The sequence below is a fragment of the Rhynchophorus ferrugineus genome, unplaced genomic scaffold, assembly GCF_030347505.1.
Source record: "Rhynchophorus ferrugineus isolate W39M unplaced genomic scaffold, kcgeb_rfMv2 rfM5, whole genome shotgun sequence".
Classification (NCBI taxonomy): Eukaryota; Metazoa; Arthropoda; class Insecta; order Coleoptera; family Curculionidae; genus Rhynchophorus; species Rhynchophorus ferrugineus.
The window spans coordinates 23,562,190-23,583,962 of NW_027472584.1; the positions used below are offsets into that span (position 1 = coordinate 23,562,190).

Genomic DNA, 21,773 nt, shown 5'->3' on the forward strand with positions numbered 1-21,773 from the left:
CTTAAAATATTGAAAATTAATCCTAAGAAATCACAAATAGAGTGATAATATTTCGGAAGACTTTTTTACGAGTTTATATATTTATTTGTCTTGGTAATGTTTCTTCTCCTTTGTTTGACTGTAAAAGATGCTTGTGGGATATGTAAAAAATAATCTCACATTTTTTGGTTCGATTTTATAATCAACTTCTTTTTTTAATAATTAAGTTATTGTCATTCTAAGAAATTAAACGAAAATACTTTATTATATACAACGTTTTGTTATTGTCTTCTCTATTGCCTATGGCTATTTTTTAAATATTTATAGATGACTAGTGAAATGCTAAAAGAAATTTTCTAAGATTTTTTATACATCTACAAGTTCAACAACTTTCTGATAAATATACGTCGTTGTCGTATTTAAAGAATAAATATGAAGTTTTATTTCATTAAGTCAACAAGCACAAACTGCCCAATAGAATTTAGATTACACAAAATATTGATTTCATATATTATCATGTTATGAATCCAAAAAAAAAACGATTCTTGATATGAATTTTGATATATCGTGATTTCTATTTATAACATGATAATGATACTGGAGCAGATCTACGAGCTTTTACGTCTCTCCATCAAGGAAAACTGTCTATTACAATCAAGCTTGTATATAATTTAAAAAATAAGATAATACCCTGTACTGTCAAGAAAGGTAACGTTGGTCACCTTTGTTAAACTAAAAAACACCTTAACAATTTTAAAAGTTAAAAAGAGAAAAAGGAAGACAGATATTTTTTTCATTTTCTTTTCTATCGTTTTTGAAAGGAAATTAGTCTCCATTTGATTAATATTGGTATAAACTTTCAGAAAATAACTGGTTATATACAATTTTATCAAACATATCTTATAAACTATTGTCAATAATCACCTTTTGAAAGTAAAGACAATCAAATACTTTAAAAATAAACACCGTAATGAGGATAAACTGGTGTAAATTGATCTTGCCAGAGCTATTCCTCTGCTGTAATATTATAGATGGTATTTGAGTAGTCGTTGTAGCCAAAGATACAGCCGGAGTTATTGGTCTAATTTCAGGGCTTGGCATGTGCTTATCTTCGTTCTTATTATCGAAATCCTTTTTTCTGGTTTTCCCACCCTTCGGTTTCATTGGTTTCTCTTTAACCAACGGTTTGTGAGGTTTAGTCACTACATATCTTGGTGTTGTAGGCGTTGTTGTAGTTTCTAATGGTAAATGTATTTCTACAAAATGTATAACATTATTTGTTTTATATTAATATCAAAACTAACAGAAAAACACGATAAATGCATATTAATGAACAAAAATAATAATAACCTGAATAATAAATTTATTATCATAGATAGAAATATAAATATAGTAGAATGACAGCAGTAGTTTTTCCAGCAATATTGTGATCATACAACTAAATTAACTAAACTAAAATATTAAGAAATACTTGGGTAAAAAATATTAACAAAATAACATTATATATGAATATATATATATATATATATATATATATATATATATATATATATATATATATATATATATATAATAAATATAACAAAATGACAATCATATATTAACACATTATTAGGAACTATTCATATATGAATAAATATGTTATAAATAAATCTGGTATAACAAAACTTTAATTGCAAAATAATATGTTAAGAAGTTTGTGAATTAAGTGATGTATTTAATAAAAAATAATAATCGTATATAAGGTATCTTCAACATAAAAAATATGTATATAATATAGAAGAGAAACTGGTGAAAGAGGTAAAGATGTGAAGATCTATATAAAGAAAACTTTAATGGATGAAATCATAAATATAAATGAAAGCGGTTGATATAAACGTTTAACAATCGTTAGGAAATAGGAAAACGGTAAGTTCACCCTATCAATGCCGGAGTTAATTCGAGACGTTCGCAATAGATGCCGCTGCTTTTCATCGAATGGAAATTTTAATATAAACCCGCGATTGATTAATAACTTCCCCAAAGCTTTTGTAACCTAAAATTATTTTCCAGCGATTACATTTTAAAGCGAAAGCTCCTTATCGGAAAACATAGTAATTCAATCAATTTGATTTGATTTGGATTTTTTGAAAATTTACTAAGTATTTTTGATGGCCGCCAAAATATATATTTTTAGACGTTGAGGGATATTTGAATAAAATTAGTTTAAGATGGCTTCACATCTAATTACGTTACGAAAAAAATTATTCACTTAAATAGCGCGATTCACATGCGTCATCTGTTAGAGAGCTTCGTAATATAAAGGGTGTATTGAGATATATGTTTGATGATGGAGTTTTTTGTCATACCTTGTAATCTGACTGTCCCCTCAGCTTTTCCTAAAGCGTTCGATGATGTACATATGTAGCCTCCAATATCTTTTCTTTCTATGTTACGTATCCTCAAATTCATCTGTAAAGAATATTCATTTTTTGGAATTTCTTCCATAACGTATTTTTCATTCGGAATTATCTTTTCCCCTAAAACAATATAAAAAGTTTGTAAATTGATTAACAGTTTAGAGCGTAATATATAGATTTTCTCTCTATTTAATACTTCAATTGGTGCTATTGTTATATGAGCTTTATTGAAGTTTCACCGATAAATTTTATAGATATATACATAGAGAATAATGGGTATATTTTTAATTTATTAATAATCACTATTGTTGATATACCTAACGAGAAAAAGGCTTTACTAAATCTACTTTTGAATTATATTGATATTCAGGTCTTAAATATTGAATTAGTTTTTATAAATTAAAAAAAAGCAATCAACGTCGTATACGAAAGGAAAGCTTTCAGAGTGTTGAACGTATTCGGCAACTAATAAATTGTATCACCGGTAGATTAAAATTTGTTATATATGAAAAATGACCGATATGGCTGTCAATAATTTTGATATAAAATGTGAAAATTTATTGATATTTCTACCGAGGCAAATATTAGTTGAGAGGTACCACCTGTGTTGTTGCCTTATAGTTTATTATATATGGTAGCTAAATTTTATCAGTAATATCTATTACAAGATTCCTGTATAAAACATTAATATCAATCATGTTTTTATGGTTATACCATAAAAGTTTCAAATATACTAGTTCAAGGCTAAAAACTTTTTAGACTTTTTCATGTGAATTTGAAAATAATGTGTTTTTTTAAACACTTAATTAATTTAATATAAAACATTAGCTAGATATTTCTTGATAATTTAATATATTAAAGGAATGCTAGGGAAAAAATATTCGGGGAATATTGTCACTGAAGATTATTTACGAAGTAAATTGATAAGGGAAAGGACGAAAAGGAGAAATGGAATTGGTTATTGTTAAGGTATAAATGAAGCCGGATATATGAAAATATAGTAAGAAGCAGAACAACGAAGTTCGTAATTTGAAATGTAAGTATCGGTCCAGCTTGGATAGCGTAATATATATGAGTCTATGTGGCTTAAGCCTGACTCAAGGGAAAAGTGCTTACCGTTGTCCCGCATCCAATGGTTCATAGCTTTTGGGGATGCCTGGACCTCACACTGCATTACGACATCTCGGGCAATCGGTGAAGCGAGCAGTTGATTCGTGACGCTTATAAGGGGGTGAACTGCAATATTAAACAGGTTATTATAGCTGTAAAATTTTATACGACATTCGCTTTAGAAACGTCGATAGTTACATAGAAGAAACTAAATGGAGTCGTTATTTTTAAACGGATCTATAAAATGAATTATTTTTCAGGGTCCTTCTTAATATAGATCTAAACTCCTCCAGCAATAACTATAGTATTCCAACACCTTATTTATTTAATTATTCCATATTAATTACAAATAATTGAAAGTTTTAAAACAATACAATTTTATTTTAATTATAGAATAGTTTAACATAACCATTTTAAAAAAAGTAATCACTTTTATATAGAATGCAGTGAAAGATAAAATCTAAAAAATTTCAAAGGTAAGATAGTTAAAAATAGTGTCTAAAATAAAAACGTACAATCTCATTCAAACAAATTATATAGAGCGGAATGCGATGTATTCCAAAAGTGTGTTTGCTATATATAAAAATAATAAAGGATATAGTAGTTCAAAAAAATAAGTCAGACATAAACAAATTATGTAAAAGAAAAATATTGGTTTAAAATTAAGGAAACGCGCTTAAAAGTGGCAAGTTGTTTAAAGTAATGTTAAAAGAAAAGTAAATTATATTAAAATAGAAAGATTGAATAGAAGAGGATTTATTGTTCATATAAATTATAGTTATTTTAAATGAAAGTTAAAAAAATTATAAAAAGAGAAATAAATAAATAAATAAAAATAACGTCTGAGCAAATTATGATAAACAAAAAATATGTAAAACTTCTGTCAAAATTAATTTCGTAAAAATGAAATGTTCATTTGCTAAATGTTCATATATATATATATATATATATATATATATATATATATATATATATGTGTGTGTGTGTGAAATAATGTTGAATAAGGTTTTTATTTAATTAATTTAATTTTTTGTCAATGAGATTTTTTATTGAATAAATAGCAGTTATCTCAAGGCAAACAACAGCTGGATATGTTATATAATATATGTTGGACACAGTTAAAATATAAGAGAATTATATAAAGGTATTTCGGTCCATTTTTTTTTGTGTCGAGTGAAAATCTATCACCAATTTATGGTACAAGCACTTTCAAATTTTATTGACAATGATAAAGCCTTTTATCGAAAGCAAATAAAATCTGCTATATACGACTTAATTTTCCACAACATTTACTGCTGCAATAACTCGCTGTTCCTAAAATACTTTCAGAAAGGCTTCCAGAAAAATTACAAGAACATAAAATCCAAGCAAACTACATATATATATTATTATAAATTTAGGTCTCTGATAAAATAGTAGTTGATTCCAAGGAAATAGGAACTATTTGTATTTAAACGTATTTCAACCAACATTAATTACTACTTAATTAGCACGAAGTGTAAATACCGGCCTTTAAGAGTCTTTTCACAGCATTTACTCCCCCTACTAAGAGGATTTTACTTTTAAGTTTACCTAACCAAACTGTATTCTCATTTCCAAATGTCTACGTTTACAAGGTACCCAAAAACACATTTCAAATGGCACGGATTCACACGATTTGATCGATATATTTACAAAATCTTTGGATTATATGTCTGCGGATAAAATAATTTTGAAGATAAAGTAAACTTCATTAACAATAAAACGTAATTTACACAACTCTGAAGTGTAATATTAGTAGTTAAATAATTGAAATTATTTATAAATATGGTTAATTAATTTTAAGATAAAAGTAGTTTTAATATATTGGTAGAAATGTTTATAAATTTTAAATGGTTAAGTAAAAATGTACTTACAATGAACAATAACCTCAAATCGTTTACTAACTAAGGGTGGAACTCCATTCTTTGCGATGCAAAGATATATGCCCATGTCAGTACGTTGGACATTGGTCAGCGTTAAGATTTCACCATCAAAACTCTTGATTGCTGAAACGAGAGTAAAGGCAAACTAAAATCAAACACCAAAAAATTATTAATATAATTTAGAGTTTAATTAAAAAGCTTGTTTGATATTTTTTAATTTTAGATAAGGGAGGAATGTTCATAATTAATAGCGGTTATTATTTTTAGTGTCAACGTTATATGTACGTTATATATAAAGGTATAAATAACCCTGTAAAAAAGGGCAAATTCATAGTTCTTTCCCATACTTGGTTAATAGCCCATCACGGTGACACAGGCCGTATTGTGACGGTCACAAAACCGAAATAAAATTTAAAAATTACAGTATAAGCTTATTAAACGTTGCACAGTTATTTTGAGCAAGAATATACAACTGTGGAAGTTTTACGGCCTTAAGGGTTATTAGAAATGATTGTTCAGCAGTCGTAGGGAGCACGTTTCATCAAATGGAACAAGCATTGCGACTGGCATTTATATCCAACAGCACTTGAAACCCAACTAAACATTTGTCTTTATTCTTCCGATTGAATGAATTGTGGTCGCAGAGACCGTATAGTGGCCCTATCGAACTCGATATGCTTTCGCCAAAAATTATTGGCCTTGTTTACTATCCCGCTTTAGTCAGAGAAAAAAATGTATTTTTCTTCATTGAGTAATTTTTTTCCGCGATTTTTTTGATGATTTATTTGAAACACGTAACAATAACAACACTGGAATTGGTTTAGCTTTTTTTTCCGCTAAGAGCATTATTTGTAATTTGCGAAAAAAGAAAAAATCAAAAATAACTGTTCGTAACACCAACAAAAATATCGTTCTTTTTTTAATTTGTTTTATTTATTATAAATGAATTAATCACTCAGGTAATCATTATATTTAAACCCCATCATTGGTTAATAGGAGTTAGGAATTAGAAGAATTATTTATTTTTTTCGAAACAGCAAGAATAAATATCGATGTTTTCATAAAAAATATCAGAAAACAAAAATATTAATACATCGATCAAAGAAAATGTCTATATTCGTTAAAGATTTTACAAATTAAGGATATTTTTAATGAATATATAAAATTAAGTACCAAAAACTTCATTTTAAAGCTTTATTAAAAATAGTCGTATTAGTTAAAAGGTTTAAGAAATGTCCTTAATTTTGTTTAAAACTATCGTTCAACAACAACATCGATATATCGATGTTTTCGGCATGCCTATGGTGAGTCGATTTCTAAAAATAATTTTTCCATTTTATATCAAAGTAGAAACATTCGAATAATGTCGGGAAAGATGTTTGTTGTTGATGTCAAACGGGATTACCAAATAAATCTAGGGAAACAACAATAACTTTGTTGTGATAAACCGAAATCAAATTTAGGTTCGCGTTTAAAACAAAGGAAAAATAATTTATTTTCACTTTAATCGCTGAATGCCAGATGGAAATAAGCAATTACTCATTCGGAAGCAAAGACAGGAAATGAATTTCTTAGTTAATATAGTTTTTCCTGGTTGATTTTCACAAGTTGGGGTGTGTCAACTAAAAATAATCACGATATCTAACTTATCTAGTTATCTATGGAACAATGGATTTGATATTAAATAAGCGTCAATAGTGAACCTAATTAAATCGCATGTTGACTAGAGGAATTTTAGTTAATTAATTAGTTTGATCTATTTTTAGTTTTAGTCAACGGGCTTTAATATTTGGTATACATATTGTAGAACGATATCTTCATACTAATGTATAGTCCGTCCAAAATAGCAACGGGCTCACGTCATTACGTCGTCGAATCAGAATCGTTTTCGTGCTTTGAAGCAGAACCATTTAAAATTTTCACTCAGTAATACTTCGTAAATTAAATGTTTGTGTTTTATACAATTTATTTTCTTTAGAAACAGGTCTGAAGAGATAAACTGTAGGTGTAATCCTATCAAATTGATATGGAAGTTGGCAAAGAATTATTATAATGGACTTGCTGGTTGAGAGAGATACACAATGAAGAACAGTTTTGACAATTATCAACTCAGTAATTCACTAGTAAAGGTGAATGAAACTTTTCTGATGTGGGCTTATGACATAATTTATTATGTGTGATGAAAATCTTGGTATATAAAATTGTTAATTAGTGCATTAGGAGCCAGTGATACCACCATATAAAAAAGGCGTCTAAAACTCTACTTCATAAGTCTTATGGAAAAAAGTTCAGTGTAAATATAATAAAATAATACTACACTAGAAACTATTGTAGCTGTATAATTAAACAGTTGTCGATCATATATGCATAAGAGGTACTATAACTTATATTGGATAACATTATTTTTGCTTCATTGCATTTGGATGGACTATATTTGTTGTTTTATTAGACTAAATGGTACTGATGATAGGAAGAGTCAATGCCTGATAAATAAAGCTGATTACGTTATTGTAGATCACGCTATGATAAATCCCTTAAAATTAATTTAAAGTTCTCCGGTAAGATAAATGATTAAAAGGGCTTAAAAGTTAAATTTAAAGGTCTTATTTTAAATAGGTTTTGAGGTTTGGAAAAAAATGCAGAAATTCGTTTTGTGACAGACAAATCTGGCTCATTTAAATTTCAAATGTTCTATTACATCATAGAATAGAAAAGATGATAGCCAGGTGCATTCTGAATGCGTGTTAAAACATGGGCTTTTAATCAAAAACGGTCGACTGTGATACTCAGCCTGAAACATTTCCACGACGGTATTTCCAATTGAATTCTAAGCTAGTTCGTAATATATTTTTATAACTTATTGAAAATCGTTTCAGCGTTACGCGATATTTCACTTTATAATAATTTTTCAGGCCTTTTTGTCTTAACCCATTTTTTATCGAAATGTACGGCCGTTTTGCTCAACTTTAAATTTTAACTTTATTATTTTCCGATACTCTTTCAACGGTTCTTGAGGTAAAATTTTATTGATAGTGTTCCTATTATTTTTTATCTTGTTTTCTTTTCGTACCTTTTTCTCTTCCACCGTCGTGGCGTAAAACGATATTTCTTCCGTCTTCTCTTTTCCAGCTCACCGTGGGTTCTGGTACACCGATCGCCTTACATTTCAGTCGTATTGTACCGCCTTCAATCGCCATACCAGATCCTTCAGCCGATTCATTATCCGGCAAGATATCTGGCGGTATAACAACTTCTAACATTCCCATCTAAAACAATTAGTATTTTTTTCTGTAATATATGCACAATTCAATTATATAGATGTCACTATTTACATTTTCTGACAATGAATTTTAAAATAAAATTTCTTTCATTAAATTACAAAAACAATTCATTTTATACATAACAGATCAATTGAAAAGTCCCCGGTCTGACACATAGATGGCACTACTAGAATTAAATACATATTTTTTTTAGTTAGCCCTAACCCTCAAAAGTTGCGTGTATTAATTTGACAGCTGTCGGATAATTAGTTTGCGAATTATAGCATTTTGGGTGAAGCAACTTTTATTATTGTGAAATAAATGAATAAAAAGGAATTTCGCGTGTTGACAAAATATTGCTTTTTGAAAGGAAAAAATATAGTTGAAGCAAAAACTTGGCTTGATGCCGAGCTTCCCCGAACACTGCCCCAGGAAAATCAACCATCAATGATTGGTATGCTAAGTTTAGACATGGTGAAATGACTACCGAAGATGGTGAACTCAGTGGACGCCCAAAAGAGGTTGTTACCGACGAAAACAGTAAAAAAATCCACAAAATGATATTGAATGATCGTAAATTGAAATTCAATGAAATAGCAGACACTCTTAATATATATAATGAACATGTACATCATATCATTCACGAATATTTGGGTATAAGAAAGCTCTGTGCAATGTAGGTGCGGCGCGGGATGACTTATGACCAAAAACAACAACGAGTTGATGATTCGGAGCAGTGGTTGAAGATGATCAAGTGTAATAAATCCGAGTTTTTGCGTCGATATATGACAATGGATCCATCATTTTACTCCGAAATACAATCGACAGTCATCCGAATACGATGAACCCGCTCCAAAGCATGAGAAAACGCAACAGTCCGCTGGCAAGTTTATGGCGTCTGTATTTTGGGATGCACATGGAATAATTTTCACTGACTACCTTGAAATAGGAAGGACCATCAACAGCGACTATTACATAGTATTATTGGACCGCTTGAAGGACGAAATCGCCGAGAAACGGCAGCATTTGAAGAAAAAAAAGTGCTCAGATCTCAAAAGAATACTCACTGGGAAGTAATTTTCGTCGAATGAAGAGGTGATCACCGAAACTGAGGCATATTTTGAAGCAAAGGACAAATCGTACTACAAAATGGTATCGAAAAGTTAGAGGGTCGCTATAACCACTGTATCACCCTTGAAGGGAATTATGCTGAATAAAAAAAACTAATTTTGCCAAAAAATTCTGTTTTACTATGGTTGGCCGGGGACTTCTCAATTGAGCTCTGAAGCGAAATTATAATTTACATTTCCGTAAAAATATTTTGTCGACAAAGAAGCTCTCGTATTATTTTGTTAGTTACCTAAATAATATATATGTTTCTATTCTTATCTGTTACTGATATATGATTATATAAACATTACAGTACATTTTAATTCCTTACAAATGTTTTTTTTTGCAAATTATAAGCACTATACGATATTAATAAAACATATACTCATATATGATCAATAGTACATAGAATGTTAGTTATGTATATTTGTTACAAATGTTTTTTGCATTAAATAGTATTTAGTGTTAAAACAGAAGCACTATATTATACTAGTAATGAAATCTTTATATTTTTTTAATAATATAGAAACTGTAGTTTATTATTCCTTAAAAATATTTTTTGAAATAAAATCTCTTTTATAAAATTACAAAATTAGTTGACTCTATTCATATTATAATTGTGTTGTGTATATATAAGAATAGCGAAATTATAATTTACATTTGCTTACATATATTTTGTCAATAAAAAAAAACTCTAGTATTAAAGTAAAATTGTTTATTTATAAAAACATGTTTATTTCTATTTATGGGATGCTGTCATTTATATAATTACACAAACACAGCAGTTTACATTTCCTTAAAAATATTCGTTAGAATGAAATATATATTAATTTAATATATATATATATATATATATATATATATATATATATATATATATATATATATAAATATATATTAATTAATCAGTAAAACCTTTTGTATTTATAACTATTATATAATGTCTGTGTATATATAATTACAGAGAAATTGTAATTTACATTTTCTTAAAATTATTTTCTGAATTACGTAAGACTTTGGACATTTGAATAGAAATTTTATTTTATTACCTATTCCATTAAAGAATCTTTGTCTTTATATTTATTATATGGACTTAAAATTGTGTATATATGATCATAAAAAACTAGAATTAGCTTTTCCCTATAATTAGTTTTTTAAATATGATGTTTGTTTAGGAACATTGTAGCATTTAATTTAGGGAAAATTTACCTGTTTTTAAACATTAAGTAATTCATTATTATTAACCTGTTTACGTTATGAGTTGAAGTGAAAATACATGTTTTAAATAACTTTAGAAATTGCGAGAATATTTCCATATCAGTTTTAAAGCAACTTAATTTTTGCGGCTTGCATACATGAAACGTATAAAGGGTGGAATTTTACGTATTGCCTACGTTTGCTTCGGTTTTAATTTGTTAGCTCGTGGGAAAAAAAGCTGAAATAAAATGTTAAAATGCTTTATTTTTGCTTTTTTTCGCGAAAATATTTGTGTACGATATATATATTTATAGACGGCTTACCTGGCTTCTCATTGGATCGGTGTTTATTTGGCACATGTAAGTTCCTGAATCATTTTTTTGTACATTCGAGACGTGAAGCTTCCACGTGTTATGTCCATTGTGGGTCACCGATAAGCGTGGATTTTGTGCTACCATATGGGTGTGAATTGCTAAGATAGCTTTTGTGTCTGATTTGATCCAAGCAACCTGAAACAAAATTAATTCGCGCTGTAGTTGTAATTGTAATGTGGTTTATGTTTCTTGTTCTTCATAATGGTATAATTTTTAGATGATGTTATACAAGGTGGCCCATAAATTTTTATTTTTAATATAATATCAAGTAATTTGAGGTAAGAGCAATTCAGTAATAACAATTTCAATAGCATTATCGGTTTGAAACAAACATAAGTACGCGTGCTTGATGGAGCAGTGGTTAAGGCGACAGAACGGTTCTTCCTACTGCAGCGATAGTTGAGAGTTGAGAATCCTGCTGAGGCATGGATGTACATTATATTTGTGATTGTAATTGTAACTGCTTTGTATAGGCAACAGTGGAATATGAGACAAGGAATAACCATCCAAGTCACGCCAGTAACCAGGCTTGGTAAGACCAGTTGGTTACTGGCCATTGGTTGCAGGCTTAATGCCGAGATTTGGAGCCCACGTTAAACAGTAAGTCCAGTCCAGATAAACCCTTGTTGGTAAAAAGGAGACTTTCAAATATTTATATGAAAAACTTATGTGCTACCCTATATTTGAAATAAAATATTTAAAAGTTTTCTATAAAACATACCAAAATTACACTTGTACATATAATTGATTCGTTTAAAGAGTGAAACTTTGAATTATCAACGAACCAATTTTATTCAATAATTACGTAAATAAATATGCTAATGGAGGTCTTTATTTACTAACCGTAAAAACTAGGTTTCGAGAGGGAGGTATCAATATTATAGTTAAATTAATATTTGTGGATGTTCGCCCAATAATAAACTCAATCATAAAACATACTTCGAATACCGATACATTTTTTGTTGATTAGAAAAAGCGAAATCCGATGGAGACGATCCAATAATAACGAGAAAATATAATTTAAAAGGCAAGAATAATAATTTAAATCGCTACGCACCAGCGGTCTTTCAAATATTTTATGATTTATCCAAAGTACTTTCCCTGTTTATCTTTCCAAGTAAAGTTTAACTTGGTAAGGTCAGAAAGTGGAAGCACGGGATAATTCAAACATTTCTGAATTTAAACGGATTTCTAGCGATTCAGGTAAGTTGGAAACAGCCCTAATTTATCAGGGCCATTACACATGGCCCTGTATATTATTAAATTTATATCCGACTCAGTGCTTAAGATATATCGTGTTAGATTTACTTGGCGAGAAGACAAGTGATTAACAACACATGTGGATGGGTGTGAGTCTAAAGCACTACGATATTCTGGTTCTAAGAAAATCACCTACAATACCGCCGACTTTGTTTTAGTCAATTTCGGGTTTATGATTTAATTAAAATCGTCTTATTCGGATTTGAACCTAAATTAGAATATACGGTGCACAGAAGATTGCCTACATTTTTATTGTTACATATAACGTACAATAAATTATCGTTTTTTTGTTTATACTAATTTAATCTCAGATATGTTACGTCCTATTCTCAATTTTGAAGACGATAATACTTCATACATAGAAGAGAGATAAGAAAATAATTTACTATATAAATTGGTGACCAGACAAAAATATATAGAGAATATATACTTCAGGTGTGAATAAATTTCTTCACAATTGAACCTAATATGATAATCCTTTATTTGTAATTAGAAATATATCAGAAACTCCTCCACAAAAACGGTGAATTCCTTCGAATTAAAAGTTGTGTATCATTCTCTTCAACATCTATTGGATCTAGAGTCTGACAACTTCGAGTTTTGCTCACAACCTTCTATATCTTCAACATTTTAAATAAATATTTTCAATAGTTGCCCTGGGATTCTTTCTTAATTCTAACTTTCGATGATCTAGTTATCCAAGTTCATATCATGTAAAGATTAGTAGATCAAAATGAAGTAATACCTGAAGATGGCAGATGATATTCTGCCGGAACGTCGGCTAAATATATCGGTTTGAAGATATAACGAAACCATAGGCAACAACCAACCTGGCATAGATTGAAATGCTTACTGATTCTTTCTTGTTGATGTTTTATGATCTGATTTAAGTTTAAGATATTATGAACATATTTTTGTATTTTTTTAGAACATTCAGAATTATATTTAAGCAATATTAAGCATATTAGGTTGTTTTCTATTTTAAATCAAAGATAAAAATAAAAGTAATGTCTAAATATCGATTAAAAAAGAAATCAAAGTATATTTGAACATAAATAAACCATATATTGTAAACATATCGATGATAACCGTTAATATTATATTACACAATACAAAAATGAAATGCCATAAATTGGAAGGGAGATATAACAGGGCAGTTATAAAAACTTTTGTTATAAAATTACTTTTTCGATATAAGTCGATAGGGGCAATTTTTCACGCACCATGACTATATAAGGAAAAGTATAAAATGATTTTATCAAGAATGCCGATCAGATCAACGATAGTACCTATACACCACTCTGATTGCATTGTGAGTTTGCCGGAGGTAACACAAAAATACCCAATCAGCCGTGCACCAAAACGTTTATTGAATTTTACTTCTTGCAAACCAACTTTCTTATAAATAAAATCATCCGAGGGCCCAATTGCCTGGATTCTTTAAAATCAATGTCTATTATCAGCCTCTTTTTTGTACCGATTCGTCCAGAAATGTTTATGGAGATCATTTTTTTCCTCTTCGTTCAACCAAGGAAGTGTTTTTAAAAACGTATCCATAATAGTAATTTACGAAGATTATTCAAAATTAACAAATCACGCGTAATTAATAAAATAATAGCAAGAAAGTTTTCGTTCGACTTACAGATTTAAAGTGAATGAAATAATAATAAAATATCCATTAAAATTGAAGAAAAAAACGGATATTATTCAAATTGAAATATGGAGTTAAAAGGAAGATAAAGACATACATTAAATCAGAATGTGGACAATGCTGATTACTTAATAATACTAACAAAAGTGAAATCTACAAAACTAGCTAACCTGAGACTAGAATGAATAAACAGAACATCATAAAATGAAAAAGAGGAGACCAAGAGTCAGAAGAAGATACATTTAAATATCTCAAAGAACTATGATATCAGGAAATGAGGACAAGGGGATAGAAATAATTAAAGATAACTAGTAATAATTATGATCTTGAAACTGTAATAAGGTCAATAATAATAAATAGTGCAAAAGTTATCATAATAACAAAACAAGTGGAGGTAAAATAAAAATTAGAAGAAAGGAAAGCAATAGCAAATCAAAAATAATTGAAAAGGTATTTAATAGAAATGAGGCATGGGCTAGAGAAATAATATAAGTAGATATAGAAAGAAAATAAAGTAGACATTAAACTGGTTAGGATAAGAAGAAGAGAGAAGTCAGCAGAAACATATTACAAATATAATAACAAAAGAATGATTGGATGACTGCAAATAAAATAAAAATAAGCACAAATATGAAGTTGGTTAAACGAAGTTGAGCATACTTTGTTGGAAATAAGAACTGTACGGAGACTGATATATTCTAACTTATTTAGTAAACTTCATTGAGGGCATCAAGAGCTCTTCATGGAGTATTTTACTGGAAGATAATAATGAATATTACTTTAGTTAAATATAATTTACTGATATTTTAGAAATATTTTTGATCTTTCTATAATTACAGCTGATATACACCATTTGAGAATAACAATTTATACAATTATTTGAATTTAGTTAGCAAAAATGATAAGACTAAGAATATAGGAGACTGTTATAAGACCGATAATAATGTATAGTGTAGAAGTAATGACAATAGTAAAACAAGTGGAAGTAAAATTAAGAACATAACAAAAAAGCCTATTTGGAAAGAGTAAAAATAGCAGAAAATAAATGTATAACAAAATGGGATAGGACTAAAGCAAAAAATATAAGTAACAGTAATGTGACTAGGGCGAGAAAAAAATGAAAGGCACTAGACGATTATCACAATTAATTAGCGCAAGTAAAATAAAAAATGAAGACAAATATCAAGCTAGTTAAATGAAGTTAAGTATGAATTGTTGGAAATAGGAATGGTAGAGAATGAAATAAGTATTTTCGCAAATAAAATAAGAACTTTAAAGAGACTGGTCGATTCCAAATGATTTAGAAAACTTAATCGGAGTCATCAATAGCTCTTTTAATTTAATTAAATAGCAGTTATTTATCATTTAGATTAGATCTTTTCATAACGAGAGTTGATATGAGTCACCGGACGTATGTCGTTTGTGAATAAAACATTTTTTCTTGTGTTTTATAAAATTGTTTGATTTTAATTAGCAAAACAAGTAACGAGGAAGCTAAAACAATGTTAAATATTTACCTTGTAAGTAGACAAGTGGTTGACAACGCAAGTAAAGAAGATGTCCCTGCCTTGAGTGACTGTGTGATTTTCCAGCGGGGCCAGAAATTCGGGCTCCAACTCAGGCATTTGACCTGTAACAAAGCGAAAGATAGCTGCAAAGGGTGTGGACACAAGGGTTTCAACAAGCCCCTTAAATACCTTGAGATTTTAACTGAATTAACATGTACCTTTTGTATGAAAATTATGCAGAATATTTCTCTCATTCAAATTGCAAATTTACCTTTCTTCAAAATACCATTACCGTAAAATATTTTTCGGCGTTGGGGACGGTTAATCTTTCCATAAACATTGATTCACATTTTACGTATATTGTATAATGTATATATCTTTATTTTAAATTTTCCCCAATGGTCTTAAAATATCGATTTTTTACGTGTTTCGAATTTAATAGTAGCCCCATAAAAGTTTTTAAACGTTTTTGTAAACTCACGTTCGGGCAATGGATATCTTTAAATATTTCATTGTTTCTAGTTAAATGATAAAGTATCTTCTACTTTACGAAACCTCGTAGGGTTTGAAAAAGTACAAATATCAAACATATCGTTAATTCTTAGAACCGCTTTTTCTCACTAAAAAAGAATTAAATATTGTTGAAAGGGCATTCAATAAAATTACATCAATAAAATTATGTAGAGTTTAAATTAAATGAAATATTTTAAAAGAAATATTATAATTAACTTCTAAATACTAAATATTATAAATAATACTTTAATTAGATTATAAATTAATTTGAAACATGGCTTTGAGAAGATAGTATTATGTTGCTACCTCTAACTAAAATAGTTCTTCTAAATAACAACAGGTTAGTTTGGTAGTCGCAGTGGTCAAGGCGATAGGCCGGCCCTTTCCACTACTGCGATAGTTGTGGGTTCGAATCTGGCTAGAGAATGTAATGTCCGGCCAGGAATATCCATTCTAGTCACCGTAAGATTAAAAGTAGTTTTAAAAGTAACAATACCTCAAGTTTGAAGAACTATTTGAACCACTAGTATTTTTATCGACGTTTTTCCTTAAATAAAAAAAACTAAAAACATTGAGAGTGATTTTATATATAACCAACTACTTCAACGACGAAAAGGAAGGAATATTTGAATTGGATTATCACCTATTATGCCTGGTGAAGACTATCATCAGTTTGAATAATAGAAGTTCAATAATAGACGATCTAATAATGCTGTTACAGTATATGGAACTGTGTAGTGAAACGACACTGTATATTTTTAATATCCCTTATCTTCTTAAGCTTTTATGTTTATTGTATTTGGAAATAAAACTGTTAGAATTTAAAAAGAATTGCCCGAAAATAATACGAGATAAACTTTTTCTAAAAATGAAGTGTACATCTTTCGAGACTGCACAAGCTTGCCAACGAGATAGCTGAAGATATTCGCCAGTATAATCTGCTGAGAGCGACAAAGAACGTGTCTTGTATACAAAAGCACAATAGGGCCAACATAAGAATTTAAATAGTCGAAATGTCACATTCTTGTAAATGAGACTGATTTACATTGGAATGTTGCTTATTAAATATTTACTTGGATTCAGGTGGTCTGCGGACGTTTAAATGCTGGCCCAACATTCTTCCATTATCTAAAACTGCGGACAAAACAACTTTAGATATTTAGGGAAAATGAAACTACGAAATAGTAAAAGCCACTGCATAATCCAGTATGCACAACACCATTTTTCTCTATTGCACATAAATATTTCTACGTATACATTCACAGAAATTGGCAACAAAAACTGATTTGTTATTTTACATACCTAAAATACTTATTTATGTTTTAATTTTCTAGTTTTAGCAGTTTAGCTCTAAGGAAGGCTTATATATCGATTTACTAGGATATAAACATTTTTGTCAATATTGTTTTTTGTTATAATTCGTTATGCTTCGAAAACCTTCTTATTTTAATTATTTTATTAACACTGACGAATTTTTAATAAATAATATAGTAACTTGATTTATATTCAACTGATTAAATTACCTCACTATACCGAAGTTTTCCTAAAGTTCCGATTCTAGTTCAATAGTTTTCTCGAGTTCTAAATTAAGTAACCTCTAACTAAAATAGTTGTTCTAAATAACAACAGGTTAGTTTGGTAGCCGCAGTGGTCAAGGCGATAGGCCGGCCCTTTCCACTACTGCGATAGTTGTGGGTTCGAATCTGGCTAGAGAATGTAATGTCCGGCAAGGAATATCCATTCTAGTCACCGTAAGATTAAAAGCAGTTTTAAAAGTAACAATACCTCAAGTTTCGTGTTAAAACAGCGAGAAATGTTCAATGAAGACGTAAGTCAAATTAAAGAACTATTTGAACCACTAGTATTTTTATCGACGTTTTTCCTTAAATAAAAAAAACGAAAAACATTGAGAGTGATTTTATATATAATCAACTACTTCAACGACGAAAAGGAAGGAAGATTTGAATTGGATTATCACCTATTATGCCTGGTGAAAACTATCACCAATTTGAATAATAGAAGTTCAATAATAGACGATCTAATAATGCTGTTACAGTATATGGAACTGTGTAGTGAAACGACACTGTATATTTTTAATATCCCTTATCTTCTTAAGCTTTTATGTTTATTGTATTTGGAAATAAAACTGTTAGAATTTAAAAAGAATTGCCCGAAAATAATACGAGATAAACTTTTTCTAAAAATGAAGTGTACATCTTTCGAGACTGCACAAGCTTGCCAACGAGATAGCTGAAGATATTCGCCAGTATAATCTGCTGAGAGCGACAAAGAACGTGTCTTGTATACAAAAGCACAATAGGGCCAACATAAGAATTTAAATAGTCGAAATGTCACATTCTTGTAAATGAGACTGATTTACATTGGAATGTTGCTTATTAAATATTTACTTGGATTCAGGTGGTCTGCGGACGTTTAAATGCTGGCCCAACATTCTTCCATTATCTAAAACTGCGGACAAAACAACTTTAGATATTTAGGGAAAATGAAACTACGAAATAGTAAAAGCCACTGCATAATCCAGTATGCACAACACCATTTTTCTCTATTGCACATAAATATTTCTACGTATACATTCACAGAAATTGGCAACAAAAACTGATTTGTTATTTTACATACCTAAAATACTTATTCATGTTTTAAATTTCTAGTTTTAGCAGTTTAGCTCTAAGGAAGGCTTATATATCGATTTACTAGGATATAAACATTTTTGTCAATATTGTTTTTTGTTATAATTCGTTATGCTTCGAAAACCTTCTTATTTTAATTATTTTATTAACACTGATGAATTTTTAATAAATAATATAGTAACTTGATTTATATTCAACTGATTAAATTACCTCACTATACCGAAGTTTTCCTAAAGTTCCGATTCTAGTTCAATAGTTTTCTCGAGTTCTAAATTAAGCAACCAATTATACAACTACAATTTTGCTGTTTATATTTCGAAAATATTAATTCCAAGCTACTTTCGCGTAGCACTTTTAAAGTTCCAATAATGAATGTAATTTATTCCTCTTCATTTTGTTTTTATTTGAATCTGTTGCTACTACGATACCCAAACAAGAAATTGTAATTTTTTAATATCGTTTTTTATATATCAAAATTATAACATCTACATGTTGGACTGCGTCATAAACGATAATAAATACATTATCAGTATTTAATAATCTTAAAAATAATGTTGTATATAAGGTGATTTATGTAAGGGTGGATATAAACTAATATTATTATAAGAATATTCGTCAAACTTTATGAAAAAAGAAAGACTTGGCAATATTAGTTAAGATTAAATGTCTCCTTGCTAATATTATAGTAAATAAAATTAAAAGAAGGATATTATGTTATTAATTATATAATAAAACTATGTTGCTGTAAATGTTTGATGTATACGTTAGATATGAAATATTGATAAGAGTCAGATTGTCACTACAAATTATAACTTAGGGTGCTAGATCATGGGGAATATTAGGTAAACTATTAATAGCCTGATTTAGTCTAATCCTGTATACAAGTAATAATTAATTCTGATACAATTACGACATTTCTCCTATCAATTTCATTCAGAAGGCATTAGTTGATATAAATTCCAATTACACAATAACCGTTATTTTATGTTAAGGAATAAATCATTGTGTTGCTTCATTTTACTACACAAAATAGACATAGATTCAACTAGCATGGAATAAAATATTTTACCAATTATATACTCGACAGCTTGAGTACAGTACAGAGAACTGTAATTTAATTTTAACGGCCTTTTTAATAACTTGTTCATTTCCTGTACATTTCAGTTGGGGCTATAAATAAGTTTGGTCAAACGACTTAAAGATTACAACGAACTAATAATAGATAAGTTAGAATTAATTAAGCCAATTATACTTTGCAGAACACTTCAATAACAAGAGCATTAAATTTAACAAGTTTGCTGTTCTCAGAGAACAATAATCGAACTTGTGTTTAACATTGTTGCAACTTAATACGATAACATATTATAAAGAGAATAGATTATTAATATATAAATGCTTATTTCGTTTAGTTCGGTTATAATTGGTTATAAAGTAATAACGTAAAAAGGGGTTTCTTTAATTTTGTTAAATAAGCACAAAATTGCTATTTTAATTGGATTATCAGATTAATATTTGGAGTGAAAACGTCAGTATTTGTTTTTTTTTATGTCGATATATAGGTTGTTATGTTTGGTTTGAATTCAATTATTAAATTAACGACTTTACTTTTTCTATACATAAAAAAAAGTTTGATTTTTGAATGATTTTGTTGGAATTGACTATTAATTTTGAGGAATGTTAAACTTCAGTTTTTAGTTGAAACTGAAAATTAGTTTAGATGTTTTATTTCGACAGCGTTGGAAACATTTACAAGAAAAACACTGCAAAAACTACTGAAGACTTCATATTTACCAGATACTGCTCACTGTGATATTTTTTCCGATTTAGGGCACTTACTTGCTTGTATAGATTCAACAGATACGTATGGAGAAAAACTAGATGTGACATGGATTTTATAGGCTACGCTACCCTAACCTCCGTATTTACCAGAAAATGTCTCCTGTAATTACTATTTTACTAATTTTGTAGGATGAGGTCAAAAACTTGATTTATTTGTAGTACTAATATAGTATAACTATTTATGTAATTAAATAGTATTCGATAATTTTGTTGATAGGCCTAATATTTTGGAGTAAAAGGGCAAATAGTTGGAGTAGTTCCGTAGGATGTTACAGCGGCATCGGTATAGGTCAAAAATAGAGACCAAAAGGAATTTGTCTTGAATTTCAGATTTTGCTGAGCGTGTTATCCTTAAACAAAGTTTAATAGGGTTCTAGCTGATTGCGGCTTACAATGTGTCCCATACTATTTTCAACAAAGTTGTAATTCGAAGCGATCTCTTGTCGCCCGTAGATCTATAAATGCCAGGTTTAAAATTATAATCTAGGCGATAAAACAAGTCAAGCCCAAAATCAGGCCTTTACACTGAGCTTTTAATTTGCCTTTTCGTCCTGAATTAGCCCACTAAATAAATAAACATGTAGCTGAATAAGTGCAAGCCTCGTTAACTTTTTCGGATAGCCAAAGATTTCTTTTGGCCCGATTTAAGCAGATAAAAGGCTGCTATATGTTGTACTTAATCAAGATTTATGTTAATCGGCCTTTTCTCCTTATATAGGCCCAAATATATTTAGCTTTCATCGGTACATTTTATTTATATCAAGAAATATATTACACAAAAATTACGTATCAGAATACTGTGGTTATTTTTGCCAATAAATATAATGTGGTTATCATACATTTTAAAATTATGACATCCGAAACATTTTTTAATTTTCCAAGATTTACAAGAAATTTGTATCTTTAAAGCATTCATCTTTAAAGATTCCCTTATCTCTAAAGACACTTACCTTTAAAGACACTTATCTTTAAAGATTTCGTTATCTTTAGATACCTCCTTATCTTTAAAGTATCCCTGAAG

General features: G+C 29.1%; 1 protein-coding gene across 2 annotated transcripts in view; it reads right to left on the reverse strand.

Annotated features, from left to right (window-relative positions):
• LOC143197822 (metabotropic glycine receptor) overlaps positions 1 to 21,773 on the reverse strand; it is a 578,984-nt gene that overhangs the window by 206,421 nt on the left and 350,790 nt on the right. For both annotated transcript variants that reach the window (XM_076406597.1, XM_076406598.1), the window contains 6 exons: positions 15,762 to 15,874; positions 11,283 to 11,468; positions 8,463 to 8,658; positions 5,384 to 5,515; positions 3,495 to 3,614; positions 2,328 to 2,498 (listed from right to left, as the gene is read on the reverse strand). In XM_076406597.1, the coding sequence (XP_076262712.1) occupies positions 2,328 to 2,498; positions 3,495 to 3,614; positions 5,384 to 5,515; positions 8,463 to 8,658; positions 11,283 to 11,468; positions 15,762 to 15,874 (918 nt within the window). The remainder of the gene's footprint in view (positions 1 to 2,327; positions 2,499 to 3,494; positions 3,615 to 5,383; positions 5,516 to 8,462; positions 8,659 to 11,282; positions 11,469 to 15,761; positions 15,875 to 21,773) is intronic.